This window comes from Rhipicephalus microplus, chromosome X (assembly GCF_043290135.1).
Source record: "Rhipicephalus microplus isolate Deutch F79 chromosome X, USDA_Rmic, whole genome shotgun sequence".
NCBI classification, from domain to species: domain Eukaryota; kingdom Metazoa; phylum Arthropoda; class Arachnida; order Ixodida; family Ixodidae; genus Rhipicephalus; species Rhipicephalus microplus.
This window is the reverse complement of record NC_134710.1, coordinates 155002323-155018049: the sequence shown is the minus strand read 5'-3', so window position 1 is coordinate 155018049 and position 15727 is coordinate 155002323. Positions and strand designations below refer to the sequence as shown.

At 47.4% G+C, this 15727-nt stretch overlaps 1 protein-coding gene across 3 annotated transcripts in view; it reads right to left on the bottom strand.

The window, feature by feature from the left end:
• The window catches only part of S1P (membrane-bound transcription factor site-1 protease), a 124665-nt gene that overhangs the window by 70702 nt on the left and 38236 nt on the right, over nt 1-15727 (bottom strand). For all 3 annotated transcript variants that reach the window (XM_037428421.2, XM_075878050.1, XM_037428422.2), the window contains exons 15-16: nt 6264-6446; nt 5554-5630 (exon numbers count right to left, since the gene is read on the bottom strand). In XM_037428421.2, the coding sequence (XP_037284318.1) occupies nt 5554-5630; nt 6264-6446 (260 nt within the window). The remainder of the gene's footprint in view (nt 1-5553; nt 5631-6263; nt 6447-15727) is intronic.

The following is a 15727-nucleotide window of genomic DNA, read 5'->3' as shown; positions in this document are numbered from 1 at the left end:
CATTGTTACTTGATGCGCGTTTAGAACTAGGAGTTCTGAAAAGTGACTTTCTCTTGGTAAAATAATAGGATGCTTCTCATCAAAGCTCAAATCACTCCACTGAAGCCTCCCTTTTACTCTCAGGACACCTTGATCATCTTCGAAGATGTTCGTGCCGTACAGATTCATGTTGTCATATATTCGTGTCACTGCATTTTGTAGCGTTTTCTGCTCCTGCTTTATCAGCACAAACTCTGCCTTGTCCAATTCTTCTCCTGTCAGCGAACCTGTTTTCCTTTCTTTTCGTCGGTTTCCTATATAACGCATCACCCACGCGGTAACTCGTAACGATTTTTTGTATGATCCAAATCTGCTCACATCAATTATCTTTTCTTCACTCGTGGTGGTAGTTAAGCATGCCACTGTCTTTTCTTCGTCTTTGTTGTCATCACTGTCCGATTCATGCGTGATGTCATAATCAGGGCTTTGTTTTTCATTCTTGACCCACGTGGGGCCTTTCCACCATAATTCACTGTCCAGCAAACGTTTCATCTTCATCCCCCTTGTCATAAAATCCGCAGGATTTTCATCACTTTTAACATAACCCCATTGACTCTCATTGGACTTGCTCTTAATTTCTGCTGCGCGGTTGCGAACAAACAGATCTTTCGTCTTGTTTGACTTTATCCAGCATAACACAATTTGAGAGTCAGTCCAGAATTTCACATTCCTCAGTTTCCTGATGAAATTCTCGGTTATATGACTGGCCAATCTGACTGATATTGTGGCCGCCAACAACTCCAATCTTGCTAGTGTGATCTTTTTGATTGGAGCGACTCTACCCTTTGCAATGATTAAATTTGCTTCATTGCTTCCATCGGAGTATTCTGTTACAATGTATGCTACTGCTCCATATGCCATTGGACTCGCATCGGAGAACACGTGCAGAGTCGATGCTTTCACTTCAGCTTGTCTGTTGTCATAGCATCTGTTAACGGTGAAGTCATCTAAGTGCTGAAGCTCCTCCGACCAGTCCTTCCAAGTTGATCTATGCTGGCTTGGTAACGGGTCATCCCATTTCAGTTTATCCATCCAAATTTTTTGCAGCAATATTTTTGCTCTGACTGAAAATGGTGTCAAAAAACCTAAAGGGTCATATAGCTTTGCCGTGTCCTGCAAAACCTGTCTTTTTGAGAGTTGTCTCGTGTCCTTGTCATTTCGCCATGTAGTGTCGGGAAAGCTCAACACGTCGTCTACGAAATTCCATTTCAGTCCCAAAATCTTGATTTGTCCCTCTTTTCTTATCCCTCGATCCAGATCCTCTCCTTCTTCATCAAAGTGTTTTCTTAGCTCGGCGTCATTTGAAATCCATTTTCTTAAATTCATTCCCGCATAGCGAAAAATATCTCGTGCTTTTTTGTATATCTTTGTCGATGTCGAGTATTCGTCGGCTCCTAGTAAAACGTCATCGACGTAGATTCCTTTCCGGAGTTGCGCCACAACTGCAGGATATTTTTCTTCGAATTTATCCAAATGTCGATGAATCGTGGCCGCTAGAAGGAAGCTACTTGGTGTAGTTCCGAAAGTAACCCTCGTCATCCTCCACGTTTTTATCTTCGGGGTTGGCATATCTTCGCTGGGTATTCTTTCCCACCATATGAATCGCAGTGCGTCTCGGTCATTTTCATGTATCTTGATCTGCAGGAATGCTTTTTCCACGTCGGCTGACATAGCGATCTTGTGATGTCGAAAGTTCATCAGCAAGCTTGTGATGTCGGGGTTTAGGTTTGGCCCCTTTTCCAAGTTGTCATTTAAGGATTCACCTGGATTCTGGCTTGACGATGCGTCAAAGACGATCCGTATTTTTGTCGTTGTTCGGTCCTTCTTGATTACTGCTTGATGCGGCATGTAGTATACAAATTTGTTCTGTATATCGGATCCAGCATCTTCTTCGACGTTTTCTGCTATTTCTTGCTCAAAGTACTCTCGAATAGCTTTGTCATAGGCTAGGAGTTCATCTTTATCCTTGCATAATTTTTTGGTCACCTGCATAAGCCTCTTCTCTGCAATGGTGGTGTTGTCGTCCAATGTCACGTTTTCCTTCCATGGTAGCCGCACTTGGTATCTTCCTGCCTTGAACTCCATTGTTTGTCGGACGTAGTCTAGCACATGTTCATCGTTCATCTTTGTTGCTGGGTTCTCCTTGATGCCCATGTTTTCCAAGTCCCAGAATCTCTGCAGTTGGTCCGCAGTCGTGTCCGACTTGGCACTGACCTTGAGTACCATAACCATCGATGATTTCAGCGGCACACAATGAAGTCCTACAGGACCTTGGACCGTCCATCCCAATATTGTTTCTATTGCCATTACTTTTGGATGAATCTCGCAAATGCGACCAGTGACGACAGTCCAGTAATAATCTGCTCCAATTAATATAGAAGTTTCCATATTTTTTCTTTCTTTGTCCTTCTTCTGGTTGTCATCAGCCAAACGAATTCCCATCGATCTTGCTCTTTCGTGTATTGTCAATGGTGGCAATGGTAGCACGTCACAGGATATAACTTCTATCTCCAGTGCCTCAATCGTGACTGGCTCCGAGATGGTATCCTTCCTCACGCTGACCTCGACGACTTTCATGTCTAGTTCCATCTCTCCTCCTCCAAATGATCCTACAGTAATCCTTTCGGATCTTTTTACCTTGCACGCTAGTTTTCTTGACAAGCTTTTGAGGATGAATGTCCTCTGACTCCCGTTGTCCAGCAGAATCCGTGCGTAGCACCCGCTGCCTTCTCCCTCCGTCCACGAAAAGGCTGTCTGCAGTAGTATGCACTTCTGTTCATCAGACTGCTGTGCGTGCATGTTGCAGGACTTGCTGGTGTCTAACCGGTCAGGTTGCGCGCTTTTAAGCACTTGCTCAACATCCCCGCTTTGCTGCTGTGTTGACTTTCCTGCAGGCGTACGTGGTCGACACATGGATGTCGCGTGCCTTCCCTTGCATGTTTTGCAGCGTACGTTAGCACGGCATATCTTCGCCGTGTGGTGAGGTCTGGTGCATCTGAAGCACCTTCGTTCCTGTTGCAAGGCTTCTTTCTTTTGTTGCATACTAATGCTTCTTCTGCAATCTTCCGTGTAGTGTCCAGTCATCTCACAAAAGATGCATTTTTTCATCGAGGTGCTTTGAAGCGTAGATGTTCTAGTCCGCCTCATACTGTGCGGTGACTGGGTCACGTCGTATTTTTCCTCTCGAGTTTCTTCTCTGCTGCGTATATATATGTTTAAAAACTCCATAATTTCTTTCAAACTGCTCGTGCTGTTTCTTGACGCTGAGTTCGATTCCGTAGTTGCTGGTCTGTTGTCACCTTTCTTTAACTCCTTCATCTTCATCTCAATCCTCATATCCACCGGTAGCGCAGATTTTACAACAGGAGCTATCACTGTGGCGTAACTATCCATTTCCACTCCTAACGACTGCAGTGCTCGTGTGTTCACTTGCAACTTTTGGAAGAGTTTCTTCAACCCATCTACATCTTTAGGACTCTTCACTGCTTCCAAATTTGCAAGCTCTTTTATGTAGTTCTCTTTTAAATTATCTTCTCGTCCGAAGGTTTCTTTCAAAAGAGCGACTGCATGCTCGTAATTCTGATCAGAAAACTGCAAGCCTTCTATGAGGGAAGCAGCCTGCCCGCTCAGAGACGCCAGAAGATAATTAAATTTTTGATTCTTCGGCATATTCACTCTGTTATGCACCGATGTCTCGAACTGATGCCAAAACCTTGGCCATGCTGTTTTTTTCCCATCAAACTTGATCATTTCAAGGCGTGGCAACTTAACAAGCTCTTGCGTCTCCGAGATTTGGTCAGTACCTTGCACTGAACTCGCCTGTTCTGTGACTATTCTCGTAGTCAGTTGCGTCGCTTGTTCTAACTCGCGTAATCGCTCCTCAATTTTTGTCGTTGCAGCGACGATCTTCATCTCATAATGCAAAACTCTTTCAAATTCTGCCTGCGCGCTGTCTTCTTCAATGAACGGTTCTATCTGTTCGTTAACTTGTCTTAGCGTCTGTGACACGCTCTTCATCTGGTTTAGAAGCGTCATAAGTTGCGCTCGATCGGCGTCTTCTTCTATCTTCTTATCGATTTCGCTCGTAAGCGTCGTCACATTTGCTCGAAGCGTCTTCCGCTTCTTCGATAGGACCTCTTTATTCATGCCTAAAACGTGTTGAAAGAGCTCTTGCCTTTTTTATGTGCGTTGCCAACAGTCGTCGGTCGTGGTCCTTCTCTCGACGGTTAGTCCTTGAGCCAGACGCCACTGCTTCGTTCTTCAACCCGTTGTTGCGAATGGGGTTGAAGTCTTTGCGTCTGTCTTCAGATCACTCCTGGTCACGGCACCATGTTTCAGAAGGACCAGAGAGACCGCATAACCGATACGTCTTCGGTTTATTGTTGACAGAACAAAAAAAAAATGTGCAGAGCGTCACCCTGGCTGCTTCTTCTTCCTCGCCTCCGAGCTCCATCTTCAAATCTTTTTTCCACACGTGGCATGTGACGGTGGCTTTTTTTTTCTGTGAACATTGATTGCTTCTAAATCTTGTTGAAGTTGGCCCAGTAAATTTTATTTATAGCATACTGCACCCCTTAAACATCCTATATTGTTTCTACACTGTTTTGGTCCTTCCTGCTTAGATGCTAATTAGGCTCCAAACAAAGAACCCAGGTTATACATTGATTGTGGAGTATCTTGGAAACAACTTGACCTATCAAAAAAGTACTTACATGTTTAGAATCTGTACATCTAAATACACAGACTGTGAAAATTTCATTCAGCTCTATACATAAATAAAAAAGTTGCCCATCAAGTGTAGCCTGCCCCTTAAAAGCAGGTAACTGCAAATGGGGGTGCAGTGCATTTGGGTTGCCTCCTATCAAAGACTGCAGGTCGCTTATGGCACAGTGCGACACATGCTGGCTAGAGCAGCATGTGATAAGTTGCACTGGTGTGTACATCAGAGGTTAACATCAGTGCCTTCAATGCTTTCAATGCTTATCTGTATGGGCATCGCTGCATTCAAACTGAAATTAAAATCATTGATTGATTAGCCTTTGTACAGGTGTAAGTTATTTTGCAGCACATTGTAGAGTCGGCCACACTGCAAGCTGGAGGTGCTATTAACCTGACAAAAAGTGATTGTGGTAGGCAACAAAGGTCTGACTCTGTGGGGAGTGGGTTGAGAACCTGTTACGACTACATTTTAGTCTTTATCATTTATTAAAAAGCATACATAATTACGAGGTTTTACTGCATACTACAATTGCCCGACAACGAGTTCCTGTTTGAGCTTCTCTGTATGTGGCCTTAAGTATGCGTGCGATATCGCAACAGTATCGATCTTAACAAACCTGTTTCAATCATGTGCAGGCTAAGAGACAGGAACGGGCACACAAAATATGTGAGCAAACAGATTTCTTTTTCAAATCAAACATGTCACTTTAGGTGCACAAAAATTATGCAAGTAAATACAGTAATAATTTCACCACAACAACATTACTAAAGAAAAAGAAAAAAAAAAAACAATACCTGCGAGGAGGGGTTGGAATAATCTTTGCCTTAATTGGCAACTTTAGGTTCGATCGCCGTGGTTCTACTTCCCCTTCCTAAAAGACAGAAAAGCGGAAATAAATTTGTCAGTTAAAAAGAAAGCATCACAAAAAAAAATAAAAAGAAAGCAAATGCTATGATCAAATAAATGTAACGCCACTCTCAACTTACACACAAAAAAAGAAATATCAGAAAAAAAGCAAGAACTAAAAAATGTTGTACATGCCATAAAAGAGTACAATGAAATTAGCAAAATAAGGTAAACATATTAATGATCAACTTGAGAAAATCTCTTTGCTTACGAACATTACAACTGGCATGTGAAGACTCACTCAATCACAGAGAGTGACAATATATTAGTTTCTATAACGGCAGCTTGCACATAGCCCCAACATAACCTATGGCTTTCAAGAATGCCTAGGGATGTGCAGGCCTTTATTTTAAAGAGCCACAGTAATTATAGCCCACATGTGTGCTAAAGCAGTGAAATATAAGTCAAATTTATCTATAAACTATGACATTTTGGCAAGCATTACACTGCATTAACTCCTTAAGCGCTTTTCAACTCCTTAAACAAAATTCTGTTTTCTGTAGTCCATAAGTTTCCAAGGGCTTCTGAAAATGCATGTGCTACCAGGAAGACTATGGAGCATCCTTGATGGACATGAGCCTAGTCTGGAGTGCCTTACCCCAGGGGAGGACTCCACAGTAAGAGACACATGGCCTTGGGCAATGCCTTCCCACTGAGCAGCTTCTGCAGTCACCAAGAAGTGAATGGAGAGGAAGCCTGACCAGGGCCACAGCACCTCAGGATAACCAAATGCAAGCTCCAAGTAGTGGCCATGCTCTGGAATGTAGGGATGCCACTCGGGCTGGGCAGACAAGTGTGGGTATTTAGCTGACAATTGTAGTCATACAGACACTAGACACAGAGCAACCAAACTATGTTAAAATAACAATGCCAGCTTCTCTACTAATGTGAGACAGGTCTGCAGTATTAAAACATTGATTCAATGAATCACTTTTATAATTATGCTGGTCCCAACAGTGGCAAATAAGAAAAATGCTGTTCATTATCCCAATTTACAGCTCGCTTCTCAGAGGAGAGAGACTGAAATTTTAATGGCGAATTTGTTCCATTTTTTTTTCTTTGCACGATTGACCACATCAGGTAAGACAAGAAAGAAATCAAATGAGGAAGCTGAGAAAAACTTATCAGGCAGAAAATCAAGGTTTTACAGGTGCCACTGCATTATGGATCATATGGCTTTTTATTAAGGGAACTCCGCTACATTGCTACCAATGCAAAGAAGAGATACTAAAGCTTGAGAATGCTGCACTATTATATTTCACTGAACAAACTAAAAACACGCACACAGGTAGTATATAAAAAAAAGCAGACAAGCAGCTTATTGTTTCTATACACTATAGCTGCATTGCAGGCTTGTGTTTCTTTGGTTAATGTGCACAAAATACAGAAAATTGAGGCTTGTGTTTATTTGGTTAATGTGCACAAAATACAGAAAACGTTTACTCATATGGATAAAACAAAAGGATAAATAAAAGCATACAGACATGTAGCCCTCCCCCTCAATTAGGTACAACTACCACAATCCAGTGCTCAAAATTTGCTGAAGACAATGAATATCATATGAGCAAAACCTGTGCTAAACATAAAGGTGATGTGCTTTTAATTCATGGTGAGTGACTTATGCATGAAATTTTAACACAGAGAAACTACTTTTCAGATAATCACACATCTGCCGTCTATTTCGTGAAATACTTTCTTGCTACAAAACTAAACCTGTTTTAGCATTAATTGATATCATTAACAGTTTCATGAGAAGGCGCTTGGCTTCATGCCACTTTTTATACACAGGAGAAAGAAGATAGCCCCGGAAGGGCATGAGTTCTACCACTAATTAAACTGCACAGGACAAAACATTCACATTAGAGCCAACCTGGCTACTTTTTGCTGTTAGGCCACTCACTGCCAAAAAGGTCGTGGTAACTCACGAAATGTTAAATATCTGAACAATTGTACTTATTCTCATTCTCCAGGTTAATGGCATTAAAGCAGAACTCATGCGATATTAAATCAATAAATGAAGGAAGTCTTCACTCAAAGTATCAAGATTTCACCTCATAGCATAAAATCAATACATATGTTCGACGTCTCTGAGAAAAGTATCCGACCTTTTTTTTGTGAGGACTTTATAAATTTGAAACAAGTGTGCTTGCAACAGGCGACCTTGAAAATTTGTGCGCCATGCACAAATTTTTTCTCGCCTACCAATCGCGAGGACGCAGCATTTGAGTGAGGTATTACGCAGTGCTCTCGTCGGTTTTTCATTGCAAGGAAAATGACAGAAGGACTGGAGCAGCGCTACTACATTGTTCTAGAAGGGGATAGTGGGACCAGCAGCCGGAGCACCCTACGCATTGAAACGAGGCGGCGAGTGCGGACGAGACCCGAATGCTGGTGGCGGCGCTGTAGTCGCGTGGGCTGGCTGGCATGGCTGCCGCTGGTGCTTCGTGCACTTGTTGTGACGGCAGCACGTATGGATGAATGAACGCACCCAGCAATCAACCTAGACCCACGCAGTTCCTAATTGTCATTAATCCTGTAATATTATAACTTTGCTAAGACCGTACGCTCGGGGAAAGTTGACTTTAACAGAGCTAGTGAAACAATATATTGTTACGGGGTCGTGACGTGGCCGAAGACAGGAGACTTCTTGTTGGGATTTAACTGTTCATTTGGGCGAACCTGTGCCCGGTAAACGGAAGGTCCAATTACAGCAGCAGTCTCGCAGAGATAGCAGTCTCAGACTGATAGCGGCGAACGGAGCGTCGGCCTTCGATCAACAACTCGCAAGCGGCGAAGCGCGTCGGCATTTATACTCTTGCCGTCAAATGTTCTAGCGTTATCGCTGGCGGTGGCGTAGCTTCCAGAACAATCTGTACCGCTCGCACAGTGGGCGTGATCTTATCGAAATGATCTACTACAGTCCGGAACCTTCTAGAAAACTGCAGGCGCGGTTTGCGCTGAGAATCGTGCGGAGTTTTCGGACGATAACAAAAACTTGGGAAATGGAACGTGGCATTGCCCCCCTCTGAAAAAAGGCATCGTCCCGATGCTTTAACTAAAGATGAAAGTACAAAAATAATGCAAGAAAGTACAATGAATAAATTACGATACAACAATAATACAAAAAAAAACACTAGTTCAGTTTGTTAACGCGCATGAAACGGCTTGAGGCGCGCGACATGGACGACTTCAGGTCGCGATCGGCGTCGTTGAGAGTCCGTGATGCCGTCGGGGACAACCTCGTAATCAAGTGGGCCGAGCCGTCGAACCACCCTGTACGGTCCGAAGTACCGTCGCAGAAGCTTTTCACTTAGTCCACGTCGGCGTATCGGCGTCCACACCCAAACACGTTCACCGGGCTGGTATTCCACGAAGCGTCGTCGAAGGTTGTAACGGTGGCTGTCGGTCGTCTGTTGATTCTTGATACGGAGACGCGCAAGTTGTCGGGCTTCTTCGGCGCGTTGAAGGTACTCGCTCACATCGAGGTTTTCTTCGTCGGTGACGTTGGGTAACATGGCATCGAGCGTCGTTGCCGGGCTCCTTCCGTAGACCAATTTGTATGGCGATATCTGCGTCGTCTCCTGCACCGCCGTGTTGTATGCGAAGGTCACATACGGAAGAATGGCGTCCCACGTCTTGTGTTCGACATCGACGTACATTGACAGCATGTCGGCGATCGTCTTGTTAAGCCGCTCGGTGAGGCCGTTGGTCTGTGGGTGGTACGCTGTCGTCCGGCGGTGGTTTGTTTGGCTGTATGCCAAGATTGCTTGGGTTAAGTCGGCAGTGAATGCCGTTCCTCTGTCGGTGATAAGGACCTCTGGGGCGCCATGACGTAGGACGATATTTTCGACGAAGAATTTAGCTACTTCGGATGCACTGCCTTTTGGCAGGGCTTTTGTCTCGGCGTAGCGGGTGAGGTAGTCGGTAGCTACCACGATCCACTTGTTTCCGAAAGCCGACGTCGGGAACGGCCCCAGTAGGTCCATACCAATCTGCTGGAAAGGTCGGCAAGGTGGATCAATTGGCTGCAGAAGTCCCGCTGGCCTTGTCGGCGGTGTCTTGCGTCGCTGACAGTCCCGGCATGTTCTCACATAACGAGTGACGTCGGTGGTAAGACGTGGCCAGTAGTACCTTTCTTGTATCCTCGCGAGCGTGCGAGAAACACCGAGGTGCCCTGCCGTCGGATCGTCGTGAAGGGCCTGCAGGAGTTCTGGTCGCAGAGCTGAAGGCACCACAAGAAGGTACTTAGCTCGAAGCGGTGAAAAGTTTTTCTTTCGTAGAAGACCGTTTCGTAGAAAGAACGACGCAAGTGCGCGCTTGAATATCTTCGGGACTTCGGCGGTCCTGCCTTCGAGGTATTCTATTAGGGCCTTAAGTTCCGGGTCGGCCCTCTGTCGTTCAGCGAAGTCGTCGGTAGTTATCGTTCCTAAGAAGTAGTCGTCATCCGGGTCGTCGGGTAGCGGTTGGTCGACAGGCGCACGAGAGAGACAGTCGGCGTCGGAGTGTTTTTTGCCGGACTTGTAAATGACAGTAATGTCATATTCTTGAAGTCTCAGGCTCCATCGTGCGAGGCGACCTGAGGGGTCCTTCAAGGTGGCTAGCCAACACAATGCGTGGTGGTCGCTCACAACTTTGAAGGGCCTGCCGTAGAGGTAGGGGCGAAATTTCGACGTAGCCCAGATGATGGCGAGGCACTCCTTTTCTGTTGTGGAATAATTTGCTTCTGCTTTGGATAGCGATCGGCTGGCGTAACTAATAACCCTTTCAAGTCCGTCAGCCCTCTGCACAAGAACGGCGCCAAGACCTACGCTGCTTGCGTCAGTATGTATTTCTGTCTCGGCGAATTCGTCGAAATGGGCAAGTAACGGAGGCGTCTGGAGGCGATGTTTAAGCTCCTGGAAAGCGTGTTCCTGCGGCGTTTCCCACTTAAACTCCACGTCGGCCTTGGTAAGGTTAGTGAGAGGATCGGCGATGCGGGCGAAGTTTTTCACGAACCGCCTATAATAGGCACACAGGCCCAGAAATCGGCGCACGGCTTTCTTGTCAGTGGGCGGCGGGAAGTCGGCGATGGCGGCTGTTTTCCGTGGATCGGGACGAACTCCAGACTTGCTGATAACGTGCCCCAGAAACAACAGCTCCTCATACGCAAATCTGCACTTTTCTGGCTTCAGTGTGAGTCCGGAAGTCTTGATGGCTTGAAGTACAGCTTCAAGGCGCCGAAGATACTTGTCGAAACTCGAGGAAAACACGACGACGTCGTCCAAGTACACAAGGCAAGTCTGCCACTTCAATCCTGCCAGTACTGTATCCATAACGCGTTGAAACGTTGCAGGCGCTGAGCAAAGGCCGAAGGGCATCACCTTAAACTCGAAGAGGCCGTCCGGTGTTATGAACGCCGTCTTCTCTCGGTCTCTTTCGTCGACTTCGATTTGCCAATAGCCAGTCTTAAGGTCCATTGACGAAAAGTACTTGGCGTTATGGAGCCGATCAAGTGCGTCGTCTATTCGTGGGAGGGGATACACGTCCTTTCTTGTGATTTTGTTCAGGCGGCGATAATCGACGCAGAAACGTAGGGTCCCATCCTTTTTCTTCACTAACACCACGGGGGATGCCCATGGACTCTTGGACGGCTGGATAATGTCATCCCGCAGCATTTCATCAACTTGTCTCTTCATGGCCTCACGTTCTCGCGTCGAAACCCTGTACGGACTCTGACGGAGTGGTCTGGCATTTTCTTCGGTTATGATGCGATGTTTCGTGATTGGGGTCTGCCGAATTTTCGATGACGACGAAAAGCAATCTTCGTATTGCAGGAGCACGGCCTTGAGCTGTTCTTGCTTATTGTTCGGAAGTCTGGGATTGACGTCGAAAGCTATGGGAGGGGCTTGGTTCCTCTGAGCAGGTTCCGCAGAATCGGCGAGCGCGAAAGCACTGGTGGCTTCGACAATTTCTTCGATGTATGCGACCGTTGTTCCTTTGTTCACATGTTTGTATTCATTGCTGAAATTTGTGAGCATAACCGTTGCTTTGCCTCCCCGCAGCTCTACAATTCCTCTTGCGACGCAAATATTTCGGGTGACCAACAGATGCTGACTGCCTTCAACGACGCCTTCCAAGTCAGGTGATTTAGGAGCGCCGACTGAAATAATGACGCTTGAGCGAGGCGGAATGGTGACTTGTTCTTCCAGCACATTCAAGGCATGGTGTCCTGACGGCGTGCGCGGCGGTAGTGCTTCTTCTGTGGATAACGTTATCGACTTTGTTTTTAGGTTGATGACAGCACCATGGAGGCATAAGAAGTCCATGCCAAGGATGACATCTCTCGAGCAACGCTGTAGGACTACGAAGTCTGTAGGATAAATACGACCGTTAATGGTGACTCTCGCTGTGCAGATTCCTGCAGGCGTTACGAGATGACCTCCGGCTGTGCGGATTTCAGGGCCTTTCCAAGCTGTCCTAACTTTCTTTAACTTCGCGGCGAACGACCCACTGATGACAGAATAGTCGGCTCCAGTATCGACGAGAGCAGTCACACTGTGGCCGTCGATAAGAACGTCGAGGTCGCTAGTTCGCCGTCTCGCATTACAGTTAGGGCGTGGCGTCGGGTCACGGCTGCGTCGGCTTGTTCCGCTGCTTCCATGCTGCGTCGTCAGGCCATCTTCGGTAAATGAGCTTTCGCCGTCAGGGCTTTGCCTGGCTGGCGTTGTGTTCGGAAAGCTCCGTCGCGGCGTCGTCGTCGTCGGAGGATCTTCGGTAGTTCGTCGCACAACAACCGCACCTCCACCGGTTGCTGCCCTTAGTTTCCCGGATACGGGCTAGGAGACCGGCCCCGCGTTGGGCCAGAGTACTGCCGGTGGTGCGGTGACGTGCGGCGGCTGGGCGACGGCGAACGCGAAGGGCTTCGTGGTGTCCACCGAGTTCCTGTCAGGTAGTCGGCGATGTCACGTGGTCGTTCTCCTGGCTGTGGACGCGGTGCATTGACGGCGAAGCCACGCAGTCCCATCTGTCGGTACTGGCAACGGCGGTATGTGTGTCCGGCCTCGCCGCAGTGGTAGCAGAGCGGGCGATAGTCAGGGGTGCGCCAGACGTCAGTCTTCCTCGGTGCACTGCGCTGGGCCGCTGGCGAACGGTATGACGTCGGTGGGGGTGGTGACGGCGGTGGCGTCTGTCGACGGAAGTGCGATGGGGCGGCGTTTTGGCGTGGACGGGGAGGAGCGTTGTGGCGCAGTGCAGCGGCGTAGCTCATAGCTTCCGGTTCGGGCAGCAGTGCGTGGGGAATTTGAAGCGATTGCCGAACTTCTTCTCGCACAATGTCGGCGATCGAATCCACTTGAGGCTGCGCCGAAGGCAACAGCTTGCGCAGCTCTTCCCGCACGATCGCTCGGATCGTTTCACGCAGGTCTCCGGAGTTACTGGCTTGAGCAGCACCGCAGTCTGCAGTCAGGCGACGATTATACTGTCTGGTGCGCATGTCCAGGGTCTTTTCAATAGTGGTCGCTTCGGCTACAAATTCTTGGACGGTTTTCGGTGGGTTTCTCATCAGCCCCGCGAAGAGCTCCTGTTTGACCCCTCGCATGAGGAAACGAACTTTTTTCTCCTCAGGCATGTCTGAGTCAGCGTGACAGAATAGTCGGGTCATTTCTTCTGTGAAAATGGCGACATTTTCATTTGGTAGCTGAACCCGGGTCTCTAATAAAGCAGCGGCCCTCTCTTTTCGAGCGACGCTCGCGAACGTTTGCAGGAATGCGCCGCAGAAAACATCCCACGTTCGGAGCGTGGACTCCCGATTTTCGAGCCAGGTCCTTGCGGTGTCTTCTAAATAGAAGAACACACGACGCAGCTTTTCGTCATGGTCCCAGTGGTTGAGGGCGGCCACACGGTCGTATGTCTCAAGCCAGGACTCCGGGTCTTCGAACGATGACCCATGGAAAATTGGTGGTTCCCTAGGTTGATGCATGACCATCGTGGGCTGGGACGCTGCGGTTGTCATTGTCGCTGCAGTCGCGGTCATGGCCTTAGTCTTCCGCGGCTTGTCGTGTAGAAGCCCGTACTCCGGTGGTAGCCCTTGCTGTCGGCGGCTTGTTCGCTGCTCCTGGTTGGCGTCGGTGTCTTCTCCGCGACGTGGGCTGGGTTCACGGCTTGACGGGGGCGTCCGGTACATGAACGAAGCAGCACCTCCACCAAATGTTACGGGGTCGTGACGTGGCCGAAGACAGGAGACTTCTTGTTGGGATTTAACTGTTCATTTGGGCGAACCTGTGCCCGGTAAACGGAAGGTCCAATTACAGCAGCAGTCTCGCAGAGATAGCAGTCTCAGACTGATAGCGGCGAACGGAGCGTCAGCCTTCGATCAACAACTCACAAGCGGCGAAGCGCGTCGGCATTTATACTCTTGCCGTCGAATGTTCTAGCGTTATCGCTGGCGGTGGCGTAGCTTCCAGAACAATCTGTACCGCTCGCACAGTGGGCGTGATCTTATCGAAATGATCTACTACAGTCCGGAACCTTCTAGAAAACTGCAGGCGCGGTTTGCGCTGAGAATCGTGCGGAGTTTTCGGACGATAACAAAAACTTGGGAAATGGAACGTGGCAATATAGTTCTCTCCCTAGGGCGCAAGATCCTCCTGCTCAGGAAGCCAGGGTTCCTGCAGTGGACCATTTGATTGAAAAAGGGACCCTAGTATCAGCTGAAAGCATGTTTCGGAGTATTCCTGCAGAGCACAGAGAGTTGGTAGAGCAGAAGAGCGATGACCGTCTAATACATTATATGGCAGGTTATGTTGCTCGAAATTAGGTTTCTGAAGCGTTATGACTGCATGCCCTGCAAGACCCTTCTTTTGGAAACCCCTCATACGGAAAACAGAAACACTGAGTTCACTGTGATATGTGACAAGGGAGGCTTGTTGTATCGCTCACAGGAGCTCCTCAGGGCAGTTAAGACATCTTCACCGTGTTTTTCAGCCGAGAGAAAGCCTGCAGGGCCAGAACAGTGGATGTGATGTTGCTGGTGAATGATAACTTTCGTAATGCCCTGGGTTGCAGCCAGCATCTAGATGCACTCACGACAGAGTTGACCAAGTTCTATGTGCTGACCATGCTGCATTTTTATGTAAAAGAGCTCAACAAATCGCGACATGAATGGCGTAAAAAGAAATTGCATGTGATGATCAGCCGTTGCTCTTAATGCCTCTTTCGTTGCAGCCATGTTCTTTGAGAACACTGTGGTGTATTGTGCCAATAAAATTTTTTTTGTTGCTCGTCTTGTTTTTATTTTTACTACAAAATAAAACTTCGCTATCTCGGGTTACTACTACAGCCGCGCCATAGCGGCATCGTCTTGGGAATAATAAAATCCTAAGCTCTCAGTGGATATGTACAAACGTAAACGAAACTGCTCGTAATGAAATTGATATAGGGCATATGTTCCGAATGTGTTAGTACATGCAGCGCCGCAGTTGCTTGGTTTAATTGTACTTGTGAATGCGATTGAGGCCTAACGTATGACAACTGTCAATGGCAAATGATATGGACAATTTAACCATTTAATTTTTTAACTCTATAGTGTTCGCGAGCCTTTAGTTTACCAATCAGCCGCATCGTCCTGCGCCCGTTTTCTGCACTTGTTGGGTCAGCTTTATTTTCACGCTAGCTTAAAACGTCTGCCTGTCCAGGTTTCTCTGCACTTGTCTTAACTCAGAGGAAGTTTTCAAAAACATGCTAAATAACTCCGCGCTTCCTTTTTTCTGTGAAACACCAAGTGCACACGGCTTTCTCCACATTGCCGAGGCTCTGCGTTTCGCGTTCCATACAGCCCACGTGCTGGTTGCGCCATCTCGCGACCTCTACGTCAGGTATCACACCCGCGTGCTCTCCCTAATCTCACTACCCCCTTCTAGAACACTGTAGCGCTACTGCATCAAATTTTGCCCCATATTGGGCGACAGCCATATGAAAACCATTGGGAAGATCAAAATGGCTTTTAATGACGACGCTATGAGCTGCACACAGATTAGGGAGTGGTACAACCGGTTTAAAGACGACCACACACCGGCAGAGAGTGAG